The sequence below is a fragment of the Oncorhynchus tshawytscha genome, linkage group LG08 (assembly GCF_018296145.1).
Source record: "Oncorhynchus tshawytscha isolate Ot180627B linkage group LG08, Otsh_v2.0, whole genome shotgun sequence".
Classification (NCBI taxonomy): domain Eukaryota; kingdom Metazoa; phylum Chordata; class Actinopteri; order Salmoniformes; family Salmonidae; genus Oncorhynchus; species Oncorhynchus tshawytscha.
In genome coordinates this window covers 81,548,056-81,561,411 of record NC_056436.1, presented here as the reverse complement: position 1 = coordinate 81,561,411, position 13,356 = coordinate 81,548,056, and the positions used below count along the sequence as shown (strand labels likewise).

General features: G+C 44.3%; 1 protein-coding gene across 2 annotated transcripts in view; it reads left to right on the top strand.

Annotated features, from left to right (window-relative positions):
* Positions 1–12,973, top strand: part of sfxn1 (sideroflexin 1) — a 34,232-nt gene extending 21,259 nt beyond the window's left edge. For both annotated transcript variants that reach the window (XM_042326066.1, XM_042326065.1), the window contains exons 4-11: positions 220–318; positions 3,112–3,187; positions 3,576–3,661; positions 4,922–5,049; positions 5,322–5,371; positions 6,354–6,403; positions 12,473–12,520; positions 12,654–12,973. In XM_042326066.1, the coding sequence (XP_042182000.1) occupies positions 220–318; positions 3,112–3,187; positions 3,576–3,661; positions 4,922–5,049; positions 5,322–5,371; positions 6,354–6,403; positions 12,473–12,520; positions 12,654–12,750 (634 nt within the window). In that variant the 3' untranslated portion in view covers positions 12,751–12,973. The remainder of the gene's footprint in view (positions 1–219; positions 319–3,111; positions 3,188–3,575; positions 3,662–4,921; positions 5,050–5,321; positions 5,372–6,353; positions 6,404–12,472; positions 12,521–12,653) is intronic.
* The last annotated feature ends 383 nt before the right edge of the window (positions 12,974–13,356 follow it).

Below are 13,356 nucleotides of genomic sequence, written 5' to 3'. Positions count from 1 at the left end.
CTCTCTCCTCAGGACAACTCCAGCTGTAGTCTAATTGAAGTCTCTCTCTCTCTCTCTCCTCAGGACAACTCCAGCTGTAGTCTAATTGAAGTCTCTCTCTCTCTCTCTCCTCAGGACAACTCCAGCTGTAGTCTAATTGAAGTCTCTCTCTCTCTCCTCAGGACAACTCCAGCTGTAGTCTAATTGAAGTGTCCCCTCTCTCTCTCTCTCTCTCTTCAGGACAACTCCAGCTGTAGTCTTATGGCAGTGGATCAATCAGTCCTTCAATGCAATAGTCAACTACACCAATAGGAGTGGAGATGCTCCTCTCTCAGTCAAGTAAGTTGGTTTTATATATTCTTACAGGGGCCAGATGTGTAAAAAAAAAGAGTTTGATTGCAGGGGGGCCAGATATTTTTCATGTGTGTGTGTGTGTGTATGTATGTATGTATGTATGTATGTATGTATATATATATGTATATATATATATAAATAAATAAAAAGCCAAACACACACCAATAACTGACTTGTCTTAAAATGAAATGTTCTCAACCAGCTGGAGTCGAGGTGGCAACCAAAACATTTGATAATCATGAAAAGGAAACAACGCCTGCGCACCTTTTTTATTTATTAAATGTCTTAAAAGTAATTAGGTCATTTGAAAATCGTCTGAAAACTGAGCATCTCAGTAATTTAATACAACGATACACTACATGACCAAAAGTATATGGACACCTGCTCGTTGAACATTGGCATCAATATGGAGTTGCCCACCCCCCCCCAGCTCTAGCAGGGCAGGTCATTTTACAAACTGACTTATTGGAAAGTTGGCATCCTATGACAGTGCCATGTTGAAAGTCATTGAGCTCTTCATTCTACTGCCAATGTTTATCTATGGAGATTGCATGGCTGGGTACACCTGTCAGCCGACTCAACTAATTTGAAAGAGTGTCCACATACTTTTGTAGCTTAAATTGTTCAAACGATAGAGCTTCATATGAAGAAAAAAAAATCAACCTGCCACATAGTCATAGAAACCACACTATAGACAACCACCGTAGTCATAGAAACCACACGATAGACAACCACCGCAGTCATAGAAACCACACGATAGACAACCACCGTAGTCATAGAAACCACACTATAGACAACCACCATAGTCATAGAAACCACACTGTAGACAACAACCGTAGTCATAGAAACCACACTATAGACAACCACCGTAGTCATAGAAACCACACTATAGACAACCACCGTAGTGCTAGAAACCACACTATAGACAACCACCGTAGTGCTAGAAACCACACTATAGACAACCACCGTAGTCATAGAAACCACACTATAGACAACCACCGTAGTCATAGAAACCACACTATAGACAACCACCGTAGTGCTAGAAACCACACTATAGACAACCACCGTAGTGCTAGAAACCACACTATAGACAACCACCGTAGTGATAGAAACCACACTATAGACAACCACTGTAGTGATAGAAACCACCATAGTGCTAGAAACCACACTATAGACAACCACCGTAGTGATAGAAACCACACTATAGACAACCACCGTAGTGATAGAAACCACACTATAGACAACCACCGTAGTCATAGAAACCACACTATAGACAACCACCGTAGTGATAGAAACCACACTATAGACAACCACCGTAGTCATAGAAACCACACTATAGACAACCACCGTAGTGCTAGAAACCACACTATAGACAACCACCGTAGTCATAGAAACCACACTATAGACAACCACCGTAGTCATAGAAACCACACTATAGACAACCACCGTAGTGCTAGAAACCACACTATAGACAACCACCGTAGTGCTAGAAACCACACTATAGACAACCACCGTAGTGATAGAAACCACACTATAGACAACCACCGTAGTGATAGAAACCACACTATAGCATAGAAACCACACTATAGACAACCACCGTAGTGATAGAAACCACACTATAGACAACCACCGTAGTGATAGAAACCACACTATAGACAACCACCGTAGTCATAGAAACCACACTATAGACAACCACCGTAGTCATAGAAACCACACTATAGACAACCAGTCATAGAAACCACACTATAGACAACCACCGTAGTGCTAGAAACCACACTATAGACAACCACCGTAGTGCTAGAAACCACACTATAGACAACCACCGTAGTCATAGAAACCACACTATAGACAACCACCGTAGTCATAGAAACCACACTATAGACAACCACCGTAGTGCTAGAAACCACACTATAGACAACCACCGTAGTGCTAGAAACCACACTATAGACAACCACCGTAGTGATAGAAACCACACTATAGACAACCACTGTAGTGATAGAAACCACCATAGTGCTAGAAACCACACTATAGACAACCACCGTAGTGATAGAAACCACACTATAGACAACCACCGTAGTGATAGAAACCACACTATAGACAACCACCGTAGTCATAGAAACCACACTATAGACAACCACCGTAGTAGAAACCACACTATAGAAACCACCATAGTGCTAGAAACCACACTATAGACAACCACCGTAGTGATAGAAACCACACTATAGACAACCACCGTAGTCATAGAAACCACACTATAGACAACCACCGGTCATAGAAACCACACTATAGACAACCACCATAGTGATAGAAACCACCATAGTGATAGAAACCACCATAGTGCTAGAAACCACACTATAGACAACCACCGTAGTGCTAGAAACCACACTATAGACAACCACCGTAGTGCTAGAAACCACACTATAGACAACCACCGTAGTGCTAGAAACCACACTATAGACAACCACCGTAGTGCTAGAAACCACACTATAGACAACCACCGTAGTTCTTGTCATTTTGACACGGAATGTCGGATTCTGACGGGGATTTATTTTCAGATCTTTTGTTCATGATCAGAATTGATCAAAGGGCCAGTCTAAATGAATAAACAGGCCGAATCTGGGCGCCAGTTGAACAGCCCTGTTCTATATACATTTTTTTAGCTGATGTTGCTCTGGTAGTTTTTTTGTCTTGTGTGTTTCTGATACCTATTAACCCTGTAATTTTTGTGGTTTGGATAATATGACTATGTGAATTTCTGAATGCGTCTCTCGTTTGCAGTCAGCTTGGCACAGCCTATGTATCTGCTACCACAGGGGCAGTAGCCACGGCTCTAGGACTAAATGCACTAACAAAGGTATTAACCCACTGAAACCCTGTTCTCATTCATTCATTTACCATCAACCACATCACAAGGGAGTGTTATCAAACGTAGCTACTCACAAGTCATATCATGAGTAGTTATCATGTCCAAAATAGTGAATAGAAGTGACTAGTAACCACGAATAGAAGTAGTCTACATATTTTGCCTGCTGCCTGCTTTGCTGGTTTGTCAATGTGTTGAAAGAGAGAGAAAATGTTGTGTATTTCATACGGTATTCCCATTGTGGAAACAAATGTCGCTCATCATAACCATCATGACATACACAAAGAGCTTTTAAAGCTTTGGAAAAATATTAGAATGTATAGATCAATTCAACTCCTGTCTGTCTATTTAACTCCAACCTGTTGTTGTTGTTGTCCAGCACATATCTCCCCTCGTAGGGAGGTTAGTTCCCTTCGCTGCTGTTGCTGCTGCAAACTGCATCAACATCCCTCTCATGAGGCAACGGTAAGACCAGCCTGTACCACCTTCTGTTTGGAAATATGTCTTTGCAAATATTCATTCAGCATTTTAACTGTTTTTCTTCTCAATGCTCTACTAATATGTAGTGTTAAATGTTTGAAATGTGGATTAGATTACTACAATGCTCAATTCTCTCCTTTTTAAAATTTATTTTTATTTTTATAACATATACCACTCATCGCTTATTTACATTTTTCTTTCTACAACTTGGACAAGGTCTTTCAACAGAAAGGGTCTTTATCATCAATGCCAGGTTCTATAAGGTCTTTCAACAGAAAGGGTCTTTATCATCAATGCCAGTTTGTTTCTATAAGGTCTTTCAACAGAAAGGGTCTTTATCATCAATGCCAGGTTCTATAAGGTCTTTCAACAGAAAGGGTCTTTATCATCAATGCCAGGTTCTATAAGGTCTTTCAACAGAAAGGGTCTTTATCATCAATGCCAGTTTGTTTCTATAAGGTCTTTCAACAGAAAGGGTCTTTATCATCAATGCCAGTTTCTATAAGGTCTTTCAACAGAAAGGGTCTTTATCATCAATGCCAGTTTTCTATAAGGTCTTTTTCAACAGAAAGGGTCTTTATCATCAATGCCAGTTTTGTCTTTTCTTTATCATCAATGCCAGGTCTTTCAAGGGTCAGAAAGGGTCTTTATCATCAATGCCAGTTTCTATAAGGTCTTTCAACAGAAAGGGTCTTTATCATCAATGCCAGGTTATATGAGGTCTTTCAACAGAAAGGGTCTTTATCATCAATGCCAGTTTGTTTCTATAAGGTCTTTCAACAGAAAGGGTCTTTATCATCAATGCCAGGTTCTATAAGGTCTTTATCATCAATGCCAGGTTCTATAAGGTCTTTCAACAGAAAGGGTCTTTATCATCAATGCCAGGTTCTATAAGGTCTTTCAACAGAAAGGGTCTTTATCATCAATGCCAGGTTCTATAAGGTCTTTCAACAGAAAGGGTCTTTATCATCAATGCCAGTTTGTTTCTATAAGGTCTTTCAACAGAAAGGGTCTTTATCATCAATGCCAGTTTCTATAAGGTCTTTCAACAGAAAGGGTCTTTATCATCAATGCCAGGTTCTATAAGGTCTTTCAACAGAAAGGGTCTTTATCATCAATGCCAGGTTCTATAAGGTCTTTCAACAGAAAGGGTCTTTATCATCAATGCCAGGTTCTATAAGGTCTTTCAACAGAAAGATAATAGTTTAACAGATGTTTACTTTTCTTCTTCAACTTTTTGTCCAGGGAACTGAAACACGGCATTCCGATAACCGACGAGAACGATAACCGGTTAGGAGAGTCAACCACCGCCGCTAAGCAGGCTATCTCCCAGGTGGTGGTGTCTAGAATCCTCATGGCCTCTCCTGGAATGGGTACGTATTACACAATAGGCTTTAGAACCAATCTGGCAACCCATACAATCTGTGACTCCAACCTGGCAACCCATGCAATCTGTGACTCCAACCTGGCAACCCATGCAATCTGTGACTCCAACCTGGCAACTCCATATGATACACTGGAAATGATAAAAGCTTGAAATCCACCATGTTGTCAGGTGAAAGATCATGTTTGTATAGGTTGATTATGATGTATGAATAAACCTTTATAAAGGATTAACATTTTATTTTACTATTTTGTTTTTCAGCTATCCCTCCGTTTTTAATGAACACCTTGGAAAAGAAAGCATTCCTGAAGGTATTATTCATATCATTTAGCATTTTGTTTGTTCATGTATGATCACATATTTACCTACGTTCTCGTATCCGTGACGGCAGTCAGCCTTACATTCTCGTATCCGTGACGGCAGTCAGCCTTACTTTCTCGTATCCGTGACGGCAGTCAGCCTTACATTCTCGTATCCGTGACGGCAGTCAGCCTTACTTTCTCGTATCTGTGACTGCAGTCAGCCTTACATTCTCGTATCCGTGACGGCAGTCAGCCTTACTTTCTCGTATCCGTGACGGCAGTCAGCCTTACATTCTCGTATCCGTGACGGCAGTCAGCCTTACTTTCTCGTATCCGTGACGGCAGTCAGCCTTACATTCTCGTATCCGTGACTGCAGTCAGAATTACATTCTCGTATCCGTGACGGCAGTCAGCCTTACTTTCTCGTATCCGTGACGGCTGTCAGCCTTACGTTCTCGTATCCGTGACGGTAGTCAGAATTACATTCTCGTATCCGTGACAGCAGTCAGCCTTACTTTCTCGTATCCGTGACGGCTGTCAGCCTTACTTTCTCGTATCCGTGACGGCTGTCAGCCTTACTTTCTCGTATCTGTGACGGCAGTCAGCCTTTTGATAAGTGGCTATACTAGAGACAGTGTGTATATATAATGGCCTGTCGCTGTGTTGTGTGAGCCTAACCCTAGCCCTAACCCTAGCCCTAACCCTAACCCTAGCCAGCCCTAACCCTAGCCCTAGCCCTCCGTAGCAGTCTTCTAGACACGGTCAGCAGGCTAAGTCCAAATGCTCTATTTCCTCATCCTGATTCAAACTAACTGGATAGGAAGAAACAAAATGGTGCCTACTAAACTATAGCCCTCAGGCATATTGCCTATTGCACTCCAGCCCTTTCAGTGATCAGTCAGTGTGAGGAAATAGGACAGAACAGAGGAAGCCATTTCAGAGTAATGGAATGTATCCCTTTGTTTGTCTCATTGTTTTCTGGTCTTTTCAGAAGTTCCCGTGGATGAGTGCACCTATTCAAGTGGTCTTGGTGGGATTCTGGTAAGTGGCCAGCAAAGGACTGTTGATAAACCACCATTTGGACTGCTGATAAACCACCATTTGGACTGCTGATAAACCACCATTTGGACTGTTGATAAACCACCATTTGGACTGCTGATAAACCACCATTTGGACTGTTGATAAACCACCATTTGGACTGCTGATAAACCACCATTTGGACTGCTGATAAACCACCATTTGGACTGCTGATAAACCACCATTTGGACTGTTGATAAACCACCATTTGGACTGTTGATAAACCACCATTTGGACTGCTGATAAACCACCATTTGGACTGTTGATAAACCACCATTTGGACTGCTGATAAACCACCATTTGGACTGTTGATAAACCACCATTTGGACTGTTGATAAACCACCATTTTTGACCATTTGATGATAAACATTTGCAATTTGGACATTTGTTGATAAACCATTTGGACTGCTGATAAACCACCATTTGGACTGTTGATAAACCACCATTTGGACTGTTGATAAACCACCATTTGGACTGTTGATGAAAAACGCTGTGAAGCACCTGATAAAACATATACTGATAAACGCTGATGAAGGACTGTTGTAAAACATATACTGTAAACGCTGTGAAGGACTGTTGATAACATATACTGTAAACGCTTTGAAGGACCCGCTGTGAAACATTTACTTTAAACGCTGTGAAGGACCCGTAACATATACTGTAAACGCTGTGAAGGAACCCGTAACATTTACTGTAAACGCTGTGAAGGACCCGTAACAACATATACTGTAAACGCTGTGAAGGACCCGTAACATATACTGTAAACGCTGTGAAGGACCCGTAACATTTACTGTAAACGCTGTGAAGGACCCGTAACATATACTGTAAACTGTGAAGGATATACTGTAAACGCTGTGAAGGACCCGTAACATATACTGTAAACGCTGTGAAGGACCCGTAACATATACTGTAAACGCTGTGAAGGACCCGTAACATATACTGTAAACGCTGTGAAGGACCCGTAACATATACTGTAAACGCTGTGAAGGACCCGTAACATTTACTGTAAACGCTGTGAAGGACCCGTAACATATACTGTAAACGCTGTGAAGGACCCGTAACATATACTGTAAACGCTGTGAAGCACCCGTAACATTTACTGTAAACGCTGTGACGCACCCGTAACATTTACTGTAAACGCTGTGACGCACCCGTAACATTTACTGTAAACGCTGTGACGCACCCGTAACATATACTGTAAACGCTGTGACGCACCCCTGATAAAACTATCACGTAAACATAAGTACAGTGTCGTTTAGATATCACAACAGCTGTTTTGAAGCAACATTGTGTCTTGGGAAAGGGCCAGGAATTATAGCTGTGGTATCTAATCTACTGTCTAGCTCTATATAGTAGATGTGTTGCTGACCCTTATATGTTGCTGACCCTTATGTGTTGCTGACCCTTATGTGTTGCTGACCCTTGTGTGTTGCTGACCCTTGTGTGTTGCTGACCCTTGTGTGTTGCTAACCCTTATGCGTTGCTGACCCTTATGCGTTGCTAACCCTTATTTTTATTTATTTTATTTCACCTTTATTTAACCAGGTAGGCAAGTTGAGAAGAAGTTCTCATTTACAATTGCGACCTGGCCAAGATAAAGCAAAGCAGTTCGACACATACAACGACACAGAGTTACACATGGAGTAAAACAAACATACAAACGCACTGATGCGTTGCTGACCCTTATGTGTTGCTGACCCTTATGTGTTGATGACCCTTGTGTGTTGCTGACCCTTGTGCGTTGCTGACCCTTGTGCGTTGCTGACCCTTGTGCGTTGCTGACCCTTGTGCGTTGCTGACCCTTGTGTTGCTGACCCTTATGTGTTGCTGACCCTTATGTGTTGCTGACCCTTATGTGTTGCTGACCTTTATGTGTTGCTGACCCTTGTGTTGCTGACCCTTGTGTTGCTGACCCTTATGTGTTGCTGACCCTTATGTGTTGCTGACCCTTATGTTGCTGACCCTTATGCGTTGCTGACCCTTATGCGTTGCTGACCCTTATGCGTTGCTGACCCTTATGCGTTGCTGACCCTTATGCGTTGCTGACCCTTATGTGTTGCTGACCCTTATGTGCTGACCCTCATCTTCCGGCGCCGACAGAGATGGCCGCCTCGCTTCGCGTTCCTTGGAAACTATGCAGTTTTTTGTTTTTTTACGTGTTATTTCTTACATTAGTACCCCAGGTCATCTTAGGTTTCATTACATACAGTCGAGAAGAACTACTGAATATAAGATCAGCGTCAACTCACCATCAGTACGACCAAGAATATGATTTTCACGAAGCGGATCCTGTGTTCTGCCTTTCAACCAGGACAACGGAATGGATCCCAGCCAAAAAAACAACGCCGTAAAAGAGGGAAACGAGGCGGTCTTCTGGTCAGACTCCGGAGACGGGCACATCGTGCACCACTCCCTAGCATTCTTCTCGCCAATGTCCAGTCTCTTGACAACAAGGTTGATGAAATCCGAGCAAGGGTAGCATTCCAGAGGGACATCAGAGACTGTAACGTTCTTTGCTTCACGGAAACATGGCTCACTGGAGAGACGCAATCGGAGGCGGTGCAGCCAGCGGGTTTCTCCACGCATCGCGCCGACAGAAACAAACATCTTTCTGGTAAGAAGAGGGGCGGGGGCGTATGCCTTATGGCTAACGAGACGTAGTGTGATCACAGAAATATACAGGAAGTCAAATCCTTCTGTTCACCTGATTTAGAATTCCTCACAATCAAATGTCGACCGCATTATCTACCAAGAGAATTCTCTTCGATTATAATCACAGCCGTATATATTCCCCCCCAAGCAGACACATCGATGGCTCTGAACGAACTTTATTTGACTCTTTGCAAACTGGAATCTCTACATCCTGAGGCTGCATTCATTGTAGCTGGGGATTTTAACAAGGCTAATCTGAAAACAAGACTCCCTAAATTGTATCAGCATATCGATTGCGCAACTAGGGCGGAAAACACCTTGGATCATTGTTACTCTAACTTCCGCGACGCATATAAGGCCCTGCCCCGCCCTCCTTTCGGAAAAGCTGACCACGACTCCATTTTGCTGATCCCTGCCTACAGACAGAAACTAAAACAAGAAGCTCCCACGCTGAGGTCTGTCCAACGCTGGTCCGACCAAGCTGATTCCACACTCCAAGACTGCTTCCATCACGTGGACTGGGATATGTTTCGTATTGCGTCAGATAACAACATTGATGAATACGCTGATTCGGTGTGCGAGTTCATTAGAACGTGCGTTGAAGATGTCGTTCCCATAGCAACGATTAAAACATTCCCTAACCAGAAACCGTGGATTGATGGCAGGATTCGCATGAAACTGAAAGCGCGAACCACTGCTTTTAATCAGGGCAAGGTGTCTGGTAACATGACCGAATACAAATAGTGCAGCTATTCCCTCCGCAAGGCTATCAAACAAGCTAAGCGTCAGTATAGAGACAAAGTAGAATCTCAATTCAACGGCTCAGACGCAAGAGGTATGTGGCAGGGTCTACAGTCAATCACGGACTACAAGAAGAAAACCAGCCCAGTCACGGACCAGGATGTCTGGCTCCCAGGCAGACTAAATAACTTTTTTGCCCGCTTTGAGGACAATACAGTGCCACTGACACGGCCTGCAACGAAAACATACGAACTCTCATTCACTGCAGCCGAGGTGAGTAAAACATTTAAACGTGTTAATCCTCGCAAGGCTGCAGGCCCAGACGGCATCCCCAGCCGCGCCCTCAGAGCATGCGCAGACCAGCTGGCCGGTGTGTTCACGGACATATTCAATCAATCCCTATACCAGTCTGCTGTTCCCACATGCTTCAAGAGGGCCACCATTGTTCCTGTTCCCAAGAAAGCTAAGGTAACTGAGCTAAACGACTACCGCCCCGTAGCACTCACTTCCGTCATCATGAAGTGCTTTGAGAGACTAGTCAAGGACCACATCACCTCCACCCTACCTTACACCCTAGACCCACTCCAATTTGCTTACCGCCCAAATAGGTCCACAGACGATGCAATCTCAACCACACTGCACACTGCCCTAACCCATCTGGACAAGAGGAATACCTATGTGAGAATGCTGTTCATCGACTACAGCTCGGCATTCAACACCATAGTACCCTCCAAGCTCGTCATCAAGCTCGAGACCCTGGGTCTCGACCCCGCCCTGTGCAACTGGGTACTGGACTTCCTGACGGGCCGCCCCCAGGTGGTGAGGGTAGGCAACAACATCTCCACCCCGCTGATCCTCAACACTGGGGCCCCACAAGGGTGCGTTCTGAGCCCTCTCCTGTACTCCCTGTTCAACCACGACTGCGTGGCCACGCACGCCTCCAACTCAATCATCAAGTTTGCGGACGACACAACAGTGGTAGGCTTGATTACCAACAACGATGAGACGGCCTACAGGGAGGAGGTGAGGGCCCTCGGAGTATGGTGTCAGGAAAATAACCTCACACTCAACGTCAACAAAACTAAGGAGATGATTGTGGACTTCAGGAAACAGCAGAGGGAACTCCCCCCTATCCACATCGATGGAACAGTAGTGGAGAGGGTAGTAAGTTAAGTTCCTCGGCATACACATCACAGACAAACTGAATTGGTCCACTCACACAGACAGCATCGTGAAGAAGGCGCAGCAGCGCCTCTTCAACCTCAGGAAGCTGAAGAAATTCGGCTTGTCACCAAAAGCACTCACAAACTTCTACAGATGCACAATCGAGAGCATCCTGGCGGGCTGTATCACTACCTGGTACGGCAACTGCTCCGCCCACAACCGTAAGGCTCTCCAGAGGGTAGTGAGGTCTGCACAACGCATCACCGGGGGCAAACTACCTGCCGTCTAGGACACCTACACCACCCGATGTTACAGGAAGGCCATAAAGATCATCAAGGACAACAACCACCCGAGCCACTGCCTGTTCACCCCGCTATCATCCAGAAGGCGAGGTCAGTACAGGTGCATCAAAGCTGGGACCGAGAGACTGAAAAACAGCTTCTATCTCAAGGCCATCAGACTGTTAAACAGCCACCACTAACATTGAGTGGCTGCTGCCAACACACTGACTCAACTCCAGCCACTTTAATAATGGGAGTTGATGGGAAATGATGTAAAATATATCACTAGCCACTTTAAACAATGCTACCTAATATAATGTTTACATACCCTACATTATTCATCTCATATGTATACGTATATACTGTACTCTATATCATCTACTGCATCCTTATGTAATACATGTATCACTAGCCACTTTAACTATGCCACTTTGTTTACATACTCATCTCATATGTATATACTGTACTCGATACCATCTACTGTATCTTGCCTATGCTGCTCTGTACCATCACTCATTCATATATCTTTATGTACATATTCTTTATCCCCTTACACTGTGTATAAGACAGTAGTTTTTTGTTGTTGGAATTGTTAGTTAGATTACTTGTTGGATTATTACTGCATTGTCGGAACTAGAAGCACAAGCATTTCGCTACACTCGCATTAACATCTGCTAACCATGTGTATGTGACAAATAAAATTTGATTTGATTTGCTGACCCTTGTGTTGCTGACCCTTGTGTTGCTGACCCTTATGTGTTGCTGACCCTTATGCGTTGCTGACCCTTATGTGTTGCTAACTCTTGTGTTGCTGACCCTTATGCGTTGCTGACCCTTGTGTTGCTAACCCTTATGCGTTGCTGACCCTTATGCGTTGCTGACCCTTATGCATTGCTGACCCTTATGCATTGCTGACCCTTATGTGTTGCTGACCCTTATGCGTTGCTAACCCTTATGCGTTGCTAACCCTTATGCGTTGCTAACCCTTATGCGTTGCTAACCCTTATGCGTTGCTAACCCTTATGTGTTGCTAACCCTTATGTGTTGCTAACCCTTATGTGTTGCTGACCCTTATGTGTTGCTGACCCTTATGTGTTGCTAACCCTTATGTGTTGCTAACCCTTATGTGTTGCTGACCCTTATGCGTTGCTAACCCTTATGCGTTGCTAACCCTTATGTGTTGCTTGTCTTTCAGCCTGGTGTTTGCCACTCCGCTGTGCTGTGCACTGTTCCCCCAGAAGAGGTGAGTGAATTATCATTGCTAGCTGTGTTGATCAGCTGTGTTGATCAGGAATGGTTTTGTATTGTCTCCCCATCTCTCTTTTTCTTTCTGGCCATCGCTCGCTCTCGCATCTCTCTTGTCCCTCTCTCTCCAGCTCTATGTCAGTAAGCCGATTGGAGCCAGAGCTTCAGGAGAAGATCCGTGTGAGCCACCCCGGTGTGGAGAGGGTCTACTTCAATAAAGGACTATGAGTGTCCAGCCCAACAGTAGCGTTCCTCAGAGCAGCTCTACTGGCAGACACCACAACCCTCCTCATTCTGTGTGCCAAAGTTCACTTCTGCTTCTCATCCTCTCCTCTTTTCTGTCCTCTGCTCCTCAGACAGAATCCCTTGGTTCTCTCCCCTTTCCGTCTCCCTCCCCCCTCTCTCTCGTGCTGTCTCTCCCTCTCTCTTTCTTCTGTCTCTCTCTTTCTTCTCTCTCTCTTTCTTTCTTCTGTCTCCCTCTCTCAGTCTTCTCTCTTCTCACTGCTCTCTCCCTCCTCCCCTGTCTCCCTCTCTCCATCTTCTCTCTCCCTCTTCTCTCTCCCTCCTCCCCTGTCTCCCTCTCTCCCTCTTCTCTCTCCCTCCTCCCCTGTCTCCCTCTCTTCATCTTCTCTCTCCCTTCTCCCCTGTCTCCCTCTCTCCATCTTCTCTCTCCCTCCTCCCCTCTGTCTCCTTCAGTCTTTTTGAGATGTTTGCCTTGTTGCTGTTATGTTGTGAAAGATATTGTCTCTCATTGTGGAGCTGTGATGATGGTGGTTTATAGTGGGTCTGTGTACAGTAAGAGGAGAGGCTTCTAAGATAGACATTTGTTTGTTT